Raw genomic sequence first — 20886 nt, 5'->3', positions numbered from 1 at the left:
TTAGTTTCACATAGACAGTACTGAGCTGGTGATACCAACATAATATTAACAGCCCAATCATACAAAAAAAGATCAAAACACCAGATACTACTGTGAGAAAATATATGCACAGTTTATTGATGCAAATAGGTGAGGCACACACAAAATAATTCAAATGTATTAGTTGTGAGATCGAACAATGTTTCTTTCTATTAGAAACACCAGTCATGGACAAAACAACCCTGCATGCAGGCTGTTAATTTATTGCCCCTCTGGACTTTATTATGACATTTTTTTTTGTTGGAGATAAAATCCTCATAACAAGAAGTTTTCTCTGCAGCCTACGCGGGAAAACAGGAGGCAAAAAACAGGCAGAGCTGCTGCCGTGCCAAAAAAAAAAGCAAATGCACTTGATAATTCACAAAATAAACAAAGGAATTCCAGTGACAACTACAGGATAACAAATTATAAATATTTTTTAACGGTTGCTCATCATATTCATGGCTTTTTAAGACCTGCTTGGGCTCATTTGTTTGCTCATATCATCTACAAACACTGTACAAAGTTGTTTCTAGAACATTCGGTGAAAGGCCAGTTTCACAAAGGACGAATGATCAGTAATATTTACATTTGGCTTCTGAGTCACTGTAACATATACAAAGAACAAAAGGCACTGTGACAAATGTCATAACATTTAAATATGTATTAAAAGTAAGCATAAACGGGGCATCGTCCATTCAGTAGGAGAAATTGCTAATGTTGCCAATTGTTTTGTCAATTCAATTAATGTTAAGTAGTGTTAGACAGTAGAGCTTATGATTATTGATTTATGTTGTCTTTTTATTATGCAGCTCTGTCCAACAAGGACTGTTAAACAACACAGACTTAAGGAAGGCTGCATTCAAACTAGCACGTACACTAGTATTCACTGAGGAAAATAAATTATTCTGCATTTTTTTGTGTGGATCCGGTTAAAGAAAAGTTGAACATGTGTTGATTACACAATATGCAGTACAGCACTGTGTGCCCAACAGAAAAGGTGCAACAGTATTAGTCTGCTGTTTTCCTCATGTTTTTATTATGATATCAGAAAAATTAAGTTAGCTGCACATTTAAAACACAACACAGCAGTACTTTGCAAAGCTGGCTGACACAAAAAAAGGTACATTATGAACTGTTAGCCTGTTTTCAGAGGGAAAATGTGTCAATTGATATTTAACACATAATACAGTGTTAAACATGAAACTTTGGTAAGTTTATTAATGAATTATAAATGCTGTCCATATTCTTTTTTTCACTGGCACAAAGCGATTTTAGTCTGTATGAATGACTTTGTGATTTTATCCATATGTCTGTGCCTGTTAAAAGAACATCTGAAAACACAGGTTTTCACAGGTCAATTCTTTGCTAAGGTGACAGGATACTGTTTGTGTGGAAGGTGGACGGTTAGGTTGACGCATGACTCTCATGCATGTAGCTGTGGCGCTAACAAGTAGGCAGGTTCACAGTATCTCCTTTTCAGGACATGGAGAATACAAAGCGCTACACTGTCTGCGCCCATCCATAGTGTCTAGACATTGACTTTGACATTATTGGTCTTTTGCCGTTCACACATTCACAAGCTCACACAATACTTCGTAAAGTGAGTCATCACTTTAGTGAGTACAGCAGTTCAGCAGTATGGCAGAGAGACAGAGGGTGAGCTGAGGAGAAATACTGGCAGCACAGCCAGTCCTCCAGTTCTGCGTTCCTCTCGGCCTCCAGTGAACGCTCAGCAAACTTCATCATCAGCAGCGCCCGTTTCACGTCCAGCCAGTTGAGGAGGCCCTCGTGTCGGGATCCGTCGACGAAGCCTCCCCCCTGTCCGTGTCTCTCCCACTGCTGCTCCATCAGGTCCTTCCTGGGGCCCCAGAGCAGGCTCTGCAGTATGCGTTTAGCCTCCTGGATGTGGATGCGTTTGATGGGGTCTGGTTGGAGCAGGAGCTGGGCCAGCCTCTGGAGACCAGCTGAGTAAAGGGAGACAGCAGGGATGGAGGGCAAGTCCTCACAGCGGTAGTCTTGCTCCCTCAGAGCTGGACTCACCTCAAATGGGTTGGGTTGGTGAAGGAGCTCATAGATCAAGATTCCAGTCTGGAATTCATCAAATTTGCGATACTGGGCTGCTGACACAATCTCAGGCGCCAGTCTGGCGTGGTCACGTTTGATGCGAGGGTCCACGCTGGCTGAGGCAGCGTCCTCGGATGAGCGACGCTTGGCCTTGGCAAAGTTGCTGATGAGGAGTCGCGGCAGGTGACGCTGAATGTCTACAGCACTTGAACCGTTACTAGCGCTTGCGTCATTGGTGTTCTGTTGGGGCAAATTGGAGGGTTGAGTCTGTGCCAGCGGTGACCTGCGGTGATGAGGCACCAACAAAAGGTTTTCGAGGCATAGGTCGCGGTGCGTGACCCCATGCTCCTTCAAGTGCTCCAGGCCGTTGCAGAGCTGCAGGAGGAGGAAGCATATGCGGCGCTCGTACACTTCTGGCTGACTCTTATGGAACGCCTCCCACTCCCGAACAAAGTCAGCTGCTGTCTGCTGCGGGATCTCTGGAGTGATGACCACCACTCGCTCTCGGTCTAGCTGTTGGCCAGGTGCAGACGCGGACGGCTGAGGCAGTGATGAAGCAGGTGTTGTTGGCAGAGAGACTTGATCAGAGGGCAACATGCTCTGGGGAACACAAGCGAGAAAGTGGCCACAGTCCTGCTGGAGGTTGAAGTGGGGAGGCATGCTCTGCTGCACTGACAGACTGTAGAAATGGCCCTGTTTGGCCTCCATGGATGGACTCTTACAGATCTGGAGAGGTATAAACACAAAGTGCAGAGGGAGGAGGGAATGAAGCAGAGGAAAAGAAAGGGACGGGGAGGGGGGAATTCCACATACAGAGATGGGAAGGGAGGGGAGCCAAGAAACAGAAGAAAGGAATTCTTGTTAGTTTGGTTCCAAGGTCAAAGCCAATTCAGTTCCTGTTCCCATTCAAGTGAAATCAATGTCATAAAAGCAGAACTTAATCCTTAACTGAAAAGCTTAATAAATAAGAGAAGAATCATTTACAAGCAGTCTGACACTGCTTTTGTTAAAGGAAACTACTACAGCATTGCAAGCTATGGAAGAATTTAAACTTTGAGTCAAATCTTCCATCATAATTCTGACACACACACAAATCTCCGATAATATTTCAGTAAATTCTCAGTGGCTGTTGGGATCAGATTTGTAAATATAATCTCTTCTTTGTGACTAAGTGGACTAAATTCTACTTTCATGCGGTTCAAATTTCAGTCAGCAACATGTTGGTAGACAATGTGAATGTATTTTTGCACTATACGCATGAAATAAATACTGTATAACCCGAATCAGTTCTGAATTTAGATGAAAACACGACCTTTAGTCTTTGTGCTGGATGGTCTTGTACTACATGTATTACACATGTTAGTTTGTGTTAGTGTGTGTGTTGGTCGTGACAACAGGGGTTTATCTGACTGTAAATCCTGCCTGGAATGTAAAGATTAATTGGGCCTTGAGATATTAAGCAAGACTGTGGGCATCCAAGCTGTGGCACACAACATACTGTACAATCGGCTGCTGCCTTGTAGAGTACTAAAGACTTTGGGACAAAGGTCATTGAAACTGAATCCACACCCTTATCCTCATTGTTTACGCGTCATGCCCTGAGGGTTTGTACGTTTTCACTGGGACCGTCCCATCTGTAGCCTCGGAACAAACAAGACCACCGCCCGATTGTAATCTCCTCGTTCTGTCCTCAAACTGTCAAATCCCTGCTTAAAAGATCAATTTGCAAACTCGCTGTGTAAATTATTCCTTCAACAACAACAAAGATAATCTTGCGTGAGCTGTGAGTTGCTCGCTTGACAAGAACCTCTGGGTGGAGAACATAAACACGATCTATGCATTACAAAACACCATTCTTCACTGCAACGAGCTCCCAAACACAACACACACACCTGTTTAAAATCCTGTACTTCTAATCTTTTGATCTTAGTGTTCAAAATCACATGTGAAATGAAATGATCATAGGTACATGAAGGTGTTCTGGACGTGAACATGATTATATCAAGCAAACTTTTAACAAATTCATTACATAAAATACTAATACAAATCAGGCTCAGTATTTCAAGATTACCTTTACAGCATAGGAGTTGCTGGGGTCTGAGGCACAGGCAGCAGAGTAGTACACAGCGTCTCCTGCAATGCAGCTCGGCTTGTTGGATGTGAGCCTGAACAGAGACCAGTTGCTCTCCTCGAACCTAAGCGGGTTCCTCTGGGAGCGAGTGAAGTGATCCTCACATTTTAGCGCCAATCGCCGCAGAGATTCGGCGTACAGGCCTCCCAGTTTGGAGTACACTCCCTCCCTACTGTCGATGTTACTCAGGAGGGTCTGGAGTTGCAGGCTGGAGCCCAAATTTGGTGCTGAACCCGGTTCTGAGGCTGAAAAGGGTGCGCTGAGCTGGGGGGAAGAGGAACAAGTCACACTGCTTCGGCAGTGGACACCCAGACGCCCATGACCCTTCAGCGGCTCATCCAGTGTCCGGGACCTTGAGGGTCTGCTTAGCGGGGAGTGACAGAACTCCAGAGACTCATTAGAGGAGAAAATGGGTCGCGGGTCAACAGGGCTGGATGGTAAACTGGACCGGCAGCTGACATCAGCGGGTCGACACACGTTGCTTTCTGAGCCAGTGAACGGGAGGCGTGGGTAGGCTCGGACAAAGGGTTTTCCGTTGGCGCTATCGGGGGCCGACACGGTGCGGTTGACCGTTTTTTTCTGCGGGAGTGGAGGTGGCTGGTTACTTAAGCTGTGAAACAAGGGTGGGTGAGGAGACCCTGGAGCTGAGGCCACTGGACTGGGAAATGGAGAGGAACAAGACATCCGGGTAGCATCTCGAGAGCCTGAGAAAAGAGAAAAATATTATGTCAGCTGGTCTGCCAGTCGTTTATTGAAAATGGAAGTAAGCATTACGACATGATACAGGTATCAGTCATGTACAGCATGCTGTAGATATCAGTCACAAACATTCTGACATGAGAAAAAAAAAAGTACTCTAGCTGACAACTTCACAAGTAACACAAATAATATAACACAAACTCCACATTTCAGAAGATAGAAATGTATAGTTTTAATAAAATCAACTGAAACATATCAACTTGGGAAAATAGACAGACTGACACACACAGATACAGCTAAAGACAACAGTTTCTTTTCACTGCCTTTGTGGATTCACAAAACATATCCTTTGTCTTTCAGTGTCCTTGTGAGTTAATTTCCCGTAACCTCGCAGTACGAGCAGATAACATATTCCAAGGTGACAGCTGTGAATCTGATTTATTTACGACACACTTCCCACTGCTTAGCCTTAGCAAAAACACGTACCTTGTTTCCTCAAAAGAGCTGGAAATTTATATAATCCAGGGTTCAAGCCGATACTCAAAGTACCCTCCATCCAATTATGATACATTTGTGAATTAAAGACTTAAAGTTGGACCTTGACATTACACTGGAGGAGACAGATACTGAGATAATTGTGCGGTGCAGTCCTCCAATAACTGCTTTCACAGTAGAGACCGTGAAGAAGAAGAAAAAAGGGACTCTGTAGGATGTAGCCAAGCCCTTTTTCCCTCGTTATCAAGAGTCCATAATTATCTCTTCAAACAACATTGCCCAGGAAGTTACAGCAATTACAAGCGTCTGAGCGCTGCTGAGGTTTAATGTGAAGGATGACAGTAATTCCTGAAGCAAGGACACATGCCACTCACTCTGAGCCACGTCTCAGGATTGTAGAAATCTTCAACTTGGTCACAAAAATGAATACTGTGGTTTTTCTCAGTCAAAATAACTGCGTGCAAGAGATAAGCTGTCAAGAGTGCTGCCATAAAACCTTGCAGCACTCTCTTCCTTCTTTTCACCGGTGTTGCACAATTTTATTCTGTACAAAGTGCATCCTCACAGTTATAGTTGAGGAAACATTTTCTGAACATCAACTTGCATTGAGAAGATTAACTAGTAGAATAACTGTGCCAGTTTCTAACAGAGCAATCAAATATCTAAATGACACACCTCTAACCTGATTGAAATATGAGTGTGAAAGGTACTTACCGGTGTCAGCGGTCAGGCTGTCAGTGGAGGCAGTGGGTAGGCTGGCGCTTCCCAGGCCCCGAAGAGATGAAGTAGGGCTCTCTACTGATCCTTGTTGGCTACAGCGGTCCAGCTCCATGTTGCTGCCACTCATCTTACCACATACTCTGTGTTGGAGAGAGCAACAGAGAGAGGGTAACTGAATATGATGGGGCACACAAGCATCTATTTGAGCCATATTTTGCACTTTTTTTTCTGTGTCTGAATGGTTTTCTGCCCGTGTATGTGCCTCAGCTATTCCAAAATATCATATTATGGAAATAGCCAAGCCAAGTACAGTGTCCACCTGTAGTTAATCTCTTATGCTACTTTTCTTTTTGTGAAGCTGTTTATAAATGCAGTGCCACCCAACTTCTCCTTGACGTTTTATTTCGATAAATTTCTATCAAGTCCACGTAGGAAAGCACATTGCAAAAACAAAAGCGTCATTTTGAATGACGGAACAAGTAACGTCAGGAGTGGTTTCACTTCCTTATCAGAGAGACACTTCTTGATTTTGTTTCCCAAAAGATAGTTGATTGCTTCAAGTATATCACTAGTCACTATCACTAGATCACTATCTGCCTTTCAAACAACAACAACAACAAGATTAATTCTCTTTGTTTACTTAACAGAAGCTTTGCATTCCTCTTTTCCTGACTACCTTGATGGCCACTTATAATACCAACGAAAACTGTGCATGAGTAGACTCCCTAATCAAGGTGACCAATTAGGCTGAGTGACAGCCATTCACTTGTCTCATTATACCCGCTAATGGCTCAGGGAAGCGGGGTCCCATCCCATCCCTTCATCTCTCTTTCCTCTCTTCCATCACAAAATGACTCCTCTATCCATTTATCTGCCGGCCCCTGACTTCAACTCCGCCATAAATCAGCGGAACAAACGGATGAGGAGGGAGAAAAGGAGAGGAGCACAGGGGGGAGACAAAGGGTTAGGTATTCTCTGTGGGCAGTTAGCTAAAGGATCCGCTATCCTTTTACAGACAAAGGAGACGTGATGAAAGGCAGTGGAAATGCTAAGGTAGAGGGGAATGGTAATGGGCGCAGGGATTACGAGTCTTTGTATGTGCATGTGTGCGCCTGTGCATGTCTCACTCTAAGATCTCTCAGATTTGTATCCAAAACATGAGATTTTCCTTGGTGAAAGAATGTCAAACTCTGATTATGTCCTGTGGGAGGATGTGCATGGTTGAATAAGCCTTCTGAGCAAGGGCATGCAAAAAGGATCCTTGACTAAAATTAGGATTGCATGAAAGAATATAAAAGCATTTAGGGCTGCATCTAATCATTTTCATTAATCTATTAACTTTCTCAATTAATTGATTGATTATTTGATCTATAAAATGTCTTTAAATTGCTGGTTTTGTCTAATGAAAGCCAAAGATATTCAGTTTATTATAATGTAATGGAAGGACAAGCAGAAAATCCTCATGTTTGAGAAGCTGGCACCATCAAATGTAATAAATTATAATAAATCAGATATTATTATTATTATTATTTTTAAATTACTTAAACAATTGTTGGATAACCAGAATATTTGCCATTTAATTTTCTGCTGATTGACTTATCAATTCATTGACTAAATGCTTCACCTCTAAAAGAACTGATTATCTACAAACTGACAGTCAGCATTAAAATGAATGATGAATGATACTGAATTTACATTTCAAAATCCCTGTGATATCTTATAAAATGCACGTCAGCATGACACAAAAAAGCATCATTCATCAGGATTTTATCACTGCACTTGTTTTTTGTCTAAACAGCAATTAATAAACATCTTAATTGCTTATTTCCTCAGATGTAATCATTTCCTCTGCTAAAGCCAAGTCTACGTGACACATCATGATTGTTCCGCGAAACCTGTCAGACAAGGTTTGTGTTTTGCAATCTGCCCGGCAATGACAGTCACCAAGATTTAGAATGTAAACAAGTGTGTTGCAGTAAGTAACACACTGGATCTGTTGACGAACATGCAATCTTGACGTGTGTGTTTATGTGTGTGTGTGTGTATATATGTATGTGTGTGGTATTAATAAAGTGGTTTGAGAGGAGCTGGGGGGGGGGGGTTTAAAAAAGGGAACAGATTGGGGTTACAGCTAAATAGCCACAGATAGAAAGTGTGACAGTGTAAATTGAGACCAAACTAAACTGCAGTGTTGTTGTTGTTGTGGATCAGATTCACACACATATGGTTTCACTTCCTCACTCACTTGTTTGGGGCGTTTTCTGTGATAAATATATAAAATTATAACATCTGAGAGACAAAGAATGTATTGTATGTTTGTTAGATCAGTTGGGTGTGCAAATACTGACACACACACAAGCTACCGTAACATTTCAAGCAGCTATTCTTTTGTAGAGCCAATAACTAACATCTTTTAATAAAAGTAAGCAATTCAGCCTATTAAAATACTGTATGTAGGGTTATTACACCCAATGCATTACTCTAACTCTGACACCTTATATTCAGGTTTGTGTTAAAATGAGGGAGAGTTGAATAAGAATGCAGACTCTGCCATGCTCTGACATATACAGAAAGCAAAGATGGTATCGGGAACACCTGTACAATGTAAAGCAATAGCCTACAACAGCCGTGAATCAAACACAACCTTTATAAAGATTACAGTGTTAAGTTTTTGATGAAACTGTGTCAGAGGATCAACTCCACATGTTAAGGTGTTTCTTTTATACTCACAAATGTAGCATGTATTGAACTGCTGTTGTATCAGATTACATTTTATCATGTGTGCGTTCTTGTTAGTGTGCAACCTCTGTATGTTACTATTATAGGGCCGAGAAGGATGACACCCATTGTTTCTATCCCATGATCGAAGGATAGTCACCATGGCTACGTAGTCATATAAACTACGTCTTTGAAACAAAGATCCATTAATGTTTGACACAAATCCTTGTTTTGCAACTACTCAAGCCATGCCTTGTTATCATTTCCTCTGTCAGCGATCTCTTTCCCCTAATTCATTGCAACTCACTTTCATAATATTGCACCACATCACATAAAGTTACGCACTTTGTCTTTAACCTATTTCACTTCTCGTTCTCTTCGTCTTACCACTATTTTAATCTTACTAACAGGATGGGCTCAAATAAAAGAGTAAGATAATCTGAGTAGCAACGGATTGGAAGAGATAAGAAGAGGGCTTGAAAGAGGCAGGAAATAAAGAAAGAGCAAAAAGTTTGACCACATGCCATTAGTGCTATTCAAAGCCATTTTTGAATTTCGGTCCGGAAAGAGTTGTGACAGGAAGGCACTGTGGTTTTAATACCTTCTTTCTGAAACACGCTCAAACTTTGCCATCAATTTCCTGTGTGAACAAGATCATCACCATTTCACTTCACAAGTCTAACAGTAGATGTCCGGTCAATTTTAGTGTCATACTAAGGACACGTACAAGAAAAAGTTGCCATCAGGTGCCTACCTCACGTTGGGGAGGCAGAGGTCCGTGTCGGGCTGGCGGGCACAAAATGCCCCTGGATCAGACTGGTGGCTCTCTAAAGCCCCGCCATGAGTAGTAACACAACCCTTGCTCCACACGAGTCATATGTGTATTTAAAGTCTCTCAGCAGGAAAAGCAACAGCACCCATTAGATGTGCAAAATTAAAGTGCCCATACTTCATATATAGCATTCACTCAAATACCTAGCAGTTCACTTTAGAGCAGCTTTAAGTCTGTCAGACAGCAACAAGATGCTATCTGTATCTGTTCTGCTGCAGAAAAGGGATCAGGATGGCTCCATGGAGGGAGGGGCGGCAAGTCTTGGAACAGTAGTTCACAGTGCAAAAGGAGATTCAAACTCACTGGGTTCGAATCCACACGCCTGATCTATAAATTCTAATTCTATCGGTGGTGACCGACTGCCAGGCTGAGACAGTTTGGGAGTTGCCAGGGGCAACAATCTGTTCTGTCAAGCCCCTCCCTTTGGCAATTTTCACTGACGAGTCGACGCGCCTTCCTTACTTACACACACACTCATGCATGACACACAAACACTCACGCACACTAACACACCTTGAGCTGACCTGTAACATGATGTTGAGATTGAATTGTTGCTCCGAATAAAAGAGGGAAAATTGGATGTTTTCCACTGTGATCAAAGGCTCTGAAAGGCAGATTTTTCCAAACCATCTGTGGCTTTTAAATGATTCAACACATCAAAATGCTGCTTCACAGGGTGCCTGTACATGTGTGTGTCTTTGTATTGTGAATGTTTGCCATTCATTCCACAAACAAGATTCCCCTTTCTGTCAATAATGAATCTTTTTAAGTCTTTATTGCTTTGCAGAAAAGATTTAGATTCTGTTTCCTTGCAGCACATTGATATTCAGTTTCCAGTACACTTATGGTGACCAGGGACACTTGTAGAATTGCAAATAACTATAATTTTCATTATCAATTAATGTGTCTATTATTTTCTCAAATAATCGATTCGTTGCTTGGTCTTTAAAATTTCAGAAAATTGTGAAAAATTTCCCAAAGCCTAAGATGCAACCTAAAATGTCTTGTTTTGTCCCGAACAACAGTCCACAGCCCAAAGATACTCAGTTTACTATCACAGAGGACTAAAAAAATGTTCACATTTAAGAAGCTGGAAGCAGAATTTCAGCATTTGTTCTTAAAAAATTACTCAAAACAATCAATTATCAAAATAGTTGTTGATTAACTATCTGTCGATTGACCAATTAATTGATAGAATAACTGTTGCCGCTCTAGGCACTTGTTGATTAAACACACTAAACCCTCTGATAAACTTGGAACACCAGGAAGCCACAACTGTCGCAGGCTGGCTCGAGGCATGTTCCCACATGTGTCTCAACAAGGTGTATTTTTATCAGCGCAGAATGTCGGCAATGTCATAACAGGAGAGATGTGTCCTTACTAGAATTACAACAAACATAAGGGCTCTCGAAATATGATCAGCAATCTGTGTTTTCAATAGTAACACAGTCCCACTCGGCTTTTGCTGACTGTGGCAGCTTGGAACGGCAGAACATCTGCTTGTCTTGAGGAAGTCACAGTCCTGCGTGCCTTACACCACATCAAGCCGTTTCAGACAAAGCATAGTTTATTTTGAGGGGATCATTTGATGTTCTAATAACTGCGACACACGGCCTCTTCTGTTTCTGCTCTGGGTAGCTGACTCAGACAGCAGAGAGTATTCTTAGCCTCGTGCAGACTCTGCAGGTTAAAGCAAATGTGCAAATGTAACAGCTAATAAATGGCCACGTAGGCTAGAAGCCCTCTGTGGAGTAGGTCACAATAGATAGACTCTTGAATAATTGTGGAAATGTATAAGTCAGCATGTCTCAGAGGTGATAGAATTAAACACTTTTAGAAATAAGATGTGCATTTCAGCAGTGACATGTGAACATCAATAATTTAAAGCATAATCATGCCAGCACTGCAAGTATGATAATTATTTTGCCTGAAGATACATCTGAACACCTGCTAATGACATCTTTGCCCCTGTATGACAATATCAATGGGACAAGGCCTGTTTTTTTTTTCTCTTTTTACAGTTCTGTCTATTATGCTGCAGCCAAAACAAATTTACAGCAATGTGACACAGTGGGAGACTATTTAACAGACCCATTTTTTGTGTTAATTAGAATTGAAAAAGTCACATTACTAGCATGAATAGAACAAGGCGTGCATTGAGGAATATGCCGGAACAGTTTGAATGATCACAAGGAGCTAGAATGGAGGCTGATTCAAGGCTGAATAATGATGCAATGAAAGGAGAAGGCACAGTAAGATTCACACAGATGACTGCAGTGAGATGCATGTACAGTATACATATACATAGTCACAGGCAATATTACCGAAGCTTATAATTCCATAAGCAGCACCAGCACTATATACGGTCCCATCAGAGAGCAAAACGCATTTATGCTTTTAGACTAAGTGCATGTTGTAAGTGCTAAATTATGTAATATAATGAAACCACAGTGTCATGGCTGAATTACAGAGCCATTAATGGTAATGCAAGTCACTGGTAGAAAACTGAAGGAAAGGCACGCAAATATGAGCTATAATAGGCAGTTCAAGTTTGATAAATGCATAGCATTCGTCTTACAGCAAGTGTATAGTGTACTAGTGTGTAATTAAACCTCTATTTGACTTCTTTTGACAACAGAGCTGCTTTATCATAAACAATATTTAGGACACATCCTCAGGGTGGCTGGTGTATTTAACATAAAGATATATCATACAGCTTTCCTGAGCAAAATATTAAAAGAATGGAAAAACGTATAGTTGGTTAATCTGGGAAAAAAAGAATGACTTCAACAACAATAAAAACTAACTTAAGACCAAGTTTTTTTTCCACCATTCACCTTCATTCCTCCCTCCTGTAAGGCTTAAATTAGTAATGAGTCAATTGTCAGAGAATAATTGGTGACAATATTCCTATTCAATTAATCATTTAAATTCACCGGCCAGGTACAGCTACTGAAATATTGAAATCAGCCTTTCCCTGCTTCATATTATGAATGCCTGTAGGTTTTATGAGTGTTTGTCAAACTGAGTGAGTTAAGGCCTCTCTATGGGCTCCTCTATCTTGTACTTGGCATTTTGTTATTATTTTTGGCATTTCACTGACCACAGGATTAACTGAAAGAAATAATATACCAATAATTGAATAATTCGTATATTTATCTGAAATTTCATTGAATATACGGTAGCCTTACCTAGATACCACTGTATTATCCTATTTGAGGGTTAATAATTGGATGTGTGCACACAAAAAAGGTCTTTATTGTTCTTACCTGTGCTGTTTCTTAGGTGGGGGAGGTGGTGGATTGGACTCATGGTTGGCAGCTCCCTTCCCCGCTGCCAGTATCTCTGATGAGCCGTCATGCAACGGTTGCTTGGCCGGCATGCTCCCGTTATGCTTGCCCTCCTCCTCTGCACCGGTGCCCTCAGTCTCCCCCTGACAGGCACCATTGTTGTGGGCAGCCGGGGGGGCCGTGCCTGGCTCTGTCATCGGAGGGGGGCTACTGTGGGCCTTCCAGTCCCTGGACTCCTTCCAGACAGCGGCACCATTGACCAGGCCTGTCACCCGAGAGGTTGTCCCTGGGTTGGCAGCCAGCTTCTTCTTCTCCCCCTCTTTCCGCTCTCTCTCCTCCTCCTCCTCCTCTTCCTCAATGCAACAGTTCCAGCCTGAACTGTGATGGTGGGGCTTGAGCCAGCGTTCAGATGCCACGCTGTGGTTCTCTGTATGGACCTTGAAGTGGCCTTCTCTAGCAGAGACAAGGAAAAGCATGGGGAGCTCAGGGAGAGGGACAGGAGACGAGATGGACGGTGAAAGGCTGGAGGTGCCCATTTTGGGGAGTTCAGGAAGCGAGACTAGAGAAGACATGGACGGAGAGAGGCTGGAGGTGCCCAGTTTGGGGGAGCGAGTAGTCCTCTTTGGGGGAATGGGTGGGCTAGACTGAGGTTTGGGGCTGAGAGTGGGGTTTAGACTGGCTTCTGTGGTCAAGGAGGGTGCACTACGGCTTGGACTGGGCCAGCGGAAGGCTGGGCTGCTGGGGTCTTTTCGTGCTGTGGGGCTAAAGTGGCATTGGGTGCTGACGGCAGAATCAGGGCTGCTCAGGTAGAAAGTCCTGTTGTTCTCCTCTGTGTGAGCAGCCATCACAGTGATGGTGGCCCGCTGACTCTCTCCAGAAAGCTCAGACTCAGAGCATTGTGGCGAGTTCTTAGTCTGGTTTGGGGACTCTGGGTGGGATTGCACCCCATTTCCTTGCGACCTGCGCTTTTTCTTGGTGCTCTCTGCATAAATGGGTTCTGTGTCTGACTGCCCATTGGGAGAGTTGGGTGCTGACTGTGAGCTACCCATGGTTGGTGGGCTTTGGGGGCTCCCTGACCTGACTCGTCTCCCTCCTGAACCCTCTGCCCCCGGAAGTGAATCTGTACTACTACGATAAGAACAAGAGGAGTCCGATAGGCTGGTCTGTACAGACAGGACGGGAGGAGAGTGGAGGGATGACTGAGAATTGTGGCTGGTGGTGTTCACGCTTAAAGCTGTGGTGGAAGAAGTGATGGAAGTGCTGGATGTCTTAGTGGTGAGAGCAGCAGTACTCCCACAGCTGATACCATTGCTATGAACTGTGGCAGGACTGGAAGGGACAATATCCATGGTGAAAGGTATCTCCACAGATGCATGATGGGCGTCATGATAATTTGCCCTGTTGGTCACACCACTTCCATTATAAGTGCTCTTGGTTCTGGTGGCGGTCGTACTATTCTGCTGCTTACATGTGTCTCCATTGGCATTTTTCTTTAAACTCTGAGAACCTTTGCCCTCTTCCTGGGTGACAAAGATGTTGCTGATGATCATGGAGTCTTTAGGCAGGATATTGGGAGACAAGGGGAAGCAGTTGTCATAGTCCATCTTGGTTTCTGGACTCTGTAGAACCGCCTCTTTATGGGCTTTGTTGCAGTCGTTACTATCAATGTAAAGAGACGACAGGCCCAACAGCTTCTTCAGGCCCAAACACTCGACTGGGCTCTTTGTGTTCTCCTGTCACACATAAATATGGGCACACATTAAAGATCACATTCATTACTCAAGACATTAAGAAACTTTGATACAGGAAAGAGAGACTCACCTGCTCTATGTTCATGTTGACATCAGTCATCGACTCGTTGGTGTCAAGGCTCATCATAGTGGGTTTGACAGCGATGGTTGGCTTGCTGTAGGGTGACGGTGATGTCACTCCAGCTTCTTCACCACCTCCCAGGGTGCTCTTCTTCAGACAAGCAGCTGGCACGCTGCCATCCAGGCCGCCGACAGTGTTGTGCGCGCTAATCGGGTGGAAGCAGTTCTTACAAGAGCCGGGTTTCCACACGTGTTCTGCAAAGTCGCTGCACGCTGACATCTTTGGTTTGCTAAATCGGGTTAGGTCAGAAGTGGCTGTGGAGTGATCTGGCAGATACGTGATGAACTCTCATGGCTGGCCAACAGAAGGTTGCAACGTCACAAGATGTGGATCACAAGGCAGTATGTGGAAGAGAGAGAAAGAATAAGGTATATTGTTAAAAGAATGAAGTCATGATGTCTATGCAATCACTTTTTGCCCATAGGTTGAATCATAATCATAGTTTCATGTGTCTTTGTGACCAAGTATTACATAAGAACTGTGACTAATCTAAAGATCCCATTTCTCCTTTCATGCAACAAAACTACTCTCATTTTCACGACATCAAACTGTTTGAGAGACTGCTCATTCTGCCTTGGGATGCTCTGATCTGATCAATTCTGATCTTATTAAGCAGACTGGGTATCAGCCATGACATGACCAATCCACACCAAATACTTTTCATAAAGAAAGTTTTTCAGCCAAGTTTAGCCCTGAAACCAAGAATTATTTTCATTACTGATTAATCTGAAGAAATAGTGAAAATGCCCGATATAATTTCCCAGAATCAAAGGTGACATCTTCAGATTTCTTGTTTTGTCCAACCAACAGTCCAAAACCAAAAGATATTCAATTTATTACCATGTATGACAAAGAAAAGCATTAAATTGTCACATTTGAGAAGCTGAAACCAGTGAATTTTTGTCATTTTTGCTTTAAAAAAAAAAAAGACTAAAACCATTATCCCATTACCAGAATAGTTGCCTTCTGTCAATCAACTAATCGCTGCGGCTCTATATGAGTTACATTAATTTAGTCTTGCTGGGCTGCAGACACAGTTTTTACTGCCATAGCAACCCTGGACTCAAGTTACCTCACATAAAAGATTTTAAATTTGGGAAAAAGAAAGCATGGATATCAAATTGGTAATCAGATACAATTAGTTGAGGTATCGGAATCAGTATTGGGAGAGAAAGTTGGATCAGTGGATCCCTAATTTTTTTGTTTGTTTGTTGTTTTGTTTTGTTTAATTGAGCATTCACTTGTATAATTTTCTGTATCAAGATGCCTGAAATTTCTTTGAGAAAGTAAATGACACAAAGTTCAAACATCTACTTAAAAATGTAAAGACAGTGATGAGGGAGTCTGGGCTGACAAGTGTCTCCGAGGTCATAGAAGACGTCCGTTAAGATTTAAGTGTCATCCGCGGATGTAACTCAAGAAGACCCGGTGTGTGCTGTGCTACTTGTTCCCATGGCCTCCTAAATTAGAGGGTATGTGGTTTCTGCTCAACCAAAGGGTCTGCCTGTGTGAGCCTAGCGACATAAAAGCCCTCTAGAGTCCTCTGCAGCCCCCGACATGCTAGAAGAAGACGGAGGAGCCTCAAGCACCCCGGAGGTCGGAATGTCAGGAATGTCTAAAGGCGCAAGTCTCACCAGGGTGAATCTCACACCCACGACAACCTACCTTCCCCCTTCCCCCTTCCCAACACACAAACACACACTCAAACCTACCACTCCACATGTGTGTCCTGGTTCTTTCGCAAACAATCTGACCCACACACCTCCTTCCTCTCTCTCTCTCTCTCTCTCTCTGTCTCTGTCTATGTCCTGTTAAACTGGACTGACAGTGAGAGGATCAACACCATTTCAGAGAGATCATTTGTTTCCTTGCATCTGGGTGTCTCTTTATGTTCTTTACACAGCTTTAATTGCCTCTCAACAAGGTGCTGCAATGACACACAGCAACATTAGCCCATCTTCTAGACTCATTATCCAGAAAAAAACAGAGGAAGCAGGAGGGTAAATGAGTACTCCCCAAAGATATTGAAGAAAGGTCTATATACAATATGCACTCCTAAATATAATTCATTGTGATATATTGGGTATTGCATTAGCAATATAGTGATTCTTGATCATTTGGTCAATAAAACATCAGAAAATGGTGAAAAACACCCATCACAGCATCCTGGAGTCTAATGTCCTCAAATGTCTTATTTAGTCCAACTAACAGTCAAAAATCCCCAAATATTACATTTACAGTCACGTAAGACCAAGAAAAGAAACAAATTCTTCAAAATAGATAGCTGATTCATTTTGTGTCACTTGACTAATCAATTAAGTGACTCATCGTTGCAGCTCTACACTAGAGCAAAATGTCAGGGATGGTTGAGACCTGTATTAAGACTCCTGGTAGTTCATGGCTCCAGTATAACCTTGAGATCTACTACGCCTAAAAGAATGACGAGTTTTCCTGTTAGTAAAGATAATCAATGTTTACATTTTTCTTTGTTCTGTCTGACTCAGTTTGGGCAGGAAAGCACCCACCAGCCCACTGTTTGTTTAGCCGTTCCTGCAACAACAGAGGAAACTGAGCCTTGCCTAACATCTTATGGCATTGCGCATGAGTCATATGAAGCGATGACTGATTCGAGACGCACTGATCATTAGGCTACGAGGCCTGCTTCTTTAGAGGGGAGACTGACTGGCAGTCAAGAGCATGTCTAGGGGGTATAATGGGACGATTGGGCAATAACAAAGCAAAGACAGGCAGAGCAATAGCTAGACGAAACTGATGGGGATGGACAGATCTCTGTTGTTGTTGTTGTTGTTGTGATTGATTCCCTGCTGGGGAAGTGAAACAACAGAGTTGGGCACGTGGGAGGTTCATCTGAAATGTCCAATATTTTTGTGTTCTGTCTGTATTTTCCAAACAAGACTCAAACTACAACTCAGTTTCGGTGTATCCTGGCTCTCGTTTGACATGTTTAGCTTGTTTGAACAGAGATAGACCCCGCTGTCTACATTCCCCACACCTTCTCAAGCTCAAGGTTCAATATTTCTCACTTCCTCTTGTACAAAAAGAAAAAACACACACACAAACCATAAACACCACAAGTTCAGCCATATGACAAATTCAAGCTGTATAAAACAGAAACTATGACAAATATCTCATGAACATGTGAGAAGTTGAGGGCTAGAAAAAATAACTTGAGGCGTGAGGAAAACTGAACTGAGGAGGGTGGATGTTGGTTTTGTTAAAAGTGAGGTGGAATTTGCAGTTTCGGTCAGCCTAGTAAAGACATTATGAAGCTTCCAGTCACAAGCTTCATATCCTCATGACCTCTGTACATACAGTGAACATCACACTGTTGCCTGGCCACTAGATGTCTCAAAAAACAATGTTGCAGAGAGATCAAAATCTACTATGGACCTAATCTGAGGCACTCTAACCATTATATCCTTTGTCTAGAAGCCTAAATTACATGGCTGTTTCCCTTTTTATATATATATATATAAAAAGGCCAGGTATGCTTTGAGCCAGCAGGCTGTCATGCACTGAAGAATGCAGTCAGGCTGAAGTAAAGACTGCATGGCAACAGTTTAAATGAACAACTAACAGGGTGAGCAGGAGGAGCAGTAAAGGTAGAGGTTAGATGTTTTATCAATACTGAACAGCTGGTAAAACTGCACTTTGTCTGAATCCATCTGCAACAGCATGCAAGCAAGCACCAGCAGCAGCAGCAGCCACATGTGACCCCCCCCAAACACACCAGCAAGCACGCGCGCGCGCGCATGCACACACGCACGCACGTGCGAGCAATAGGACAGCCTTTATGAAACATATGTTATCTGATGGTTATTGTTCTAAGGTTACTGTAACATAATTCAGTGCATTAGCCAGCTGACTGCTTTTTTTACGGAACTGCAGTGCCATGCCAAAAAAAAGCACTTAATTGAATGAGGGCTCAGTCATTCATAATCAAAATAATTAGACAACCTCTAATTAAAATTATGGTCTGATAACCAGGTCAAATCAGCACAGTCACCCACTTTGGGTATAAATTCTTTTACATTTGTCACGCTGGCTCATTCATTCAGGGAAACCTGTTTTTTTTCGGGAGTCGGCAGGAATTTCCGCCAAAACTTTTGACAAATACCTCAAAACTTCCACCTTAAGAGAGTGTGTGTATGTTTTACCAGAACCTGTTTTAACACAAACATGACACAGACTTAACACCACGCGAGTTTCGGTTTGAACCTCCGTTTTTACATTTGATATATGAAGAATTAGCCCGAACACCGCTGACAAATTTGGCTGAAAAAATCCTTTATGTCCTCGTAATATGAGGAAACTGACAAAAATAGCTATATTTTCTTTACATATATCAACTACAATAAACACATAGGCTATAAAATGTCATTGTGACAACTTGGCCCAACATGTAGGCCAGTCGCCGAACCAGTAAAATGGGTGTATATCTCAAGAAAACACAGGAAAAAGATAACGGCAGCTACAATGTAACCATGTTGTAGTAGCCAAGGTTATCTACTGCCTCCTAGGCTGCTTACCTGCTCGGACTTTCTCTTCCCTGGCAACACAAAATCACTCAAAAAAAATGAAAAAAAAAATAAACAGACAAAAATCAAGAAAAGTCAGTCGGAGCTTTTCTTCTGATTCCAGCAGAAGCCGATATCCGTCTGTCTTGGCGTATCCCACATGCGACAGGTTAATGACCCAGGAGACTGTGTGCTGCAGGCTGGTTTCGCTCCAACCGGGCGGGCACGCTGCTGCTGCTGTTGCTGTTGCTGCTGCTGCTGCTGTTGTGTGTGCAGAGGTGGAGCAGGAGTCCTCTGCAGCAGCAGCAGCGTGGAGGGAGCACAAGGAGGTGGGAGGAGCTCCCACCAACCTACCAAGCATGCAGTCTGGCCAGTGGCCACACTCATGGATTTCCACCAAGGCTTTTGTCCCACCAGCTGTCATGAGAATGTTTTTTAATTTGAAATTAATAACCCTGCAGTTTATTAGCAGACATTTTTTACATGATTGCTTCTGTATGAACTATAACTCTTTCTCTTTTTTTATGTTTCAAGTGTGTCTTAAAAACAATAGGTCAGGTCTCCATATGAACATTAAAACAGGTTTTGCTTGCTGTAATCATTTCTTACGTTCATACTGGCCATTAAGAGATCCCTTCTCAAAGCACAAAATCTAAAGTCCTTGTTCTGTGTAAGAACAAACAAAAATAATCCAAACTTTAGCTGAAGCATGAGGCGTCAACAGTCTGGGTTAGACAAATCAAATGGATGTCTTCCAAAGCTAGTCTTTTGTATTACAAAATTCACTCTTTGTGTTACTGTCCCTCCACCACAGCTCATTACAGAAACACTGTCCAGAGGAACACAAAGCGGGAATTCGGTGCCAAAAACACAGTAACTTTGATTTATCTAACCCAGACTGCTGAAGCTTCATATCATCTTCAGATAAACTTTGGACTGTGCATTTTGTCCCACGTCACTTTCATTTGAAGCACATAAGGAAGAGATCTGTTGATGGTTAGTATGATAGGTAGGAGGAATGATTACAGTGAGCGAAACCCTTCTCAGTGATCATATATGTACCTGACTATTGTTTAAAGAAAGACTTGAAACCTATCCTTTATGGCTACAAATGATGCAAGGTCTCACAAAAAGAAAGCAAACACTCCTCGGTTAAAACTCCGCTGGCCTGTACAGGTTTATTCTGCAAGCAATCAGTTTTAATCAGGAGCCCTTTGATGTGTGGGGAAGGTAGACATATACAAGCTTCCCTGGGTTTTGCTTGCCCCCCTTCCCTCCCTCCCGCTATACCCCCCGGGCTGCTCCTGCTTCTGTTCATCATGGCTGGGGTGACAGAGTGATAGAAAAACACTGCTACTGAGCCAGGCCGGACCCCTGCTGCTTTCCATTACAGGCAGCAAAAGGAGAGGCAAAGGAGTGACAAACACAGCCGCTGTGTTGGATGAAGCCAGTCATCCGTAGAGATTAACCTTTTAGAGAGGGTTGTCCTCTTATGTCTTACTGAGT

At 42.7% G+C, this 20886-nt stretch overlaps 1 protein-coding gene across 1 annotated transcript; it reads right to left on the bottom strand.

The window, feature by feature from the left end:
* Nucleotides 1-88: 88 nt before the first annotated feature.
* Nucleotides 89-19670, bottom strand: LOC122968435 (inactive tyrosine-protein kinase PRAG1). The gene is made up of 6 exons (XM_044333652.1): nucleotides 19393-19670; nucleotides 14792-15136; nucleotides 12950-14703; nucleotides 6125-6270; nucleotides 4157-4920; nucleotides 89-2811 (listed from the first exon to the last, which is right to left on the bottom strand). Exons 2-6 carry the CDS (start codon nucleotides 15059-15061, stop codon nucleotides 1630-1632), a joined length of 4116 nt encoding a protein of 1371 aa, XP_044189587.1. The 5' UTR covers nucleotides 15062-15136; nucleotides 19393-19670; the 3' UTR covers nucleotides 89-1629.
* Nucleotides 19671-20886: the final 1216 nt, after the last annotated feature.

Source organism: Thunnus albacares, chromosome 18 (assembly GCF_914725855.1).
Source record: "Thunnus albacares chromosome 18, fThuAlb1.1, whole genome shotgun sequence".
NCBI lineage: Eukaryota > Metazoa > Chordata > Actinopteri > Scombriformes > Scombridae > Thunnus > Thunnus albacares.
The sequence above is the reverse complement of the archived record's forward strand: the minus strand, read 5'-3'. Positions and strand labels throughout refer to the sequence as shown.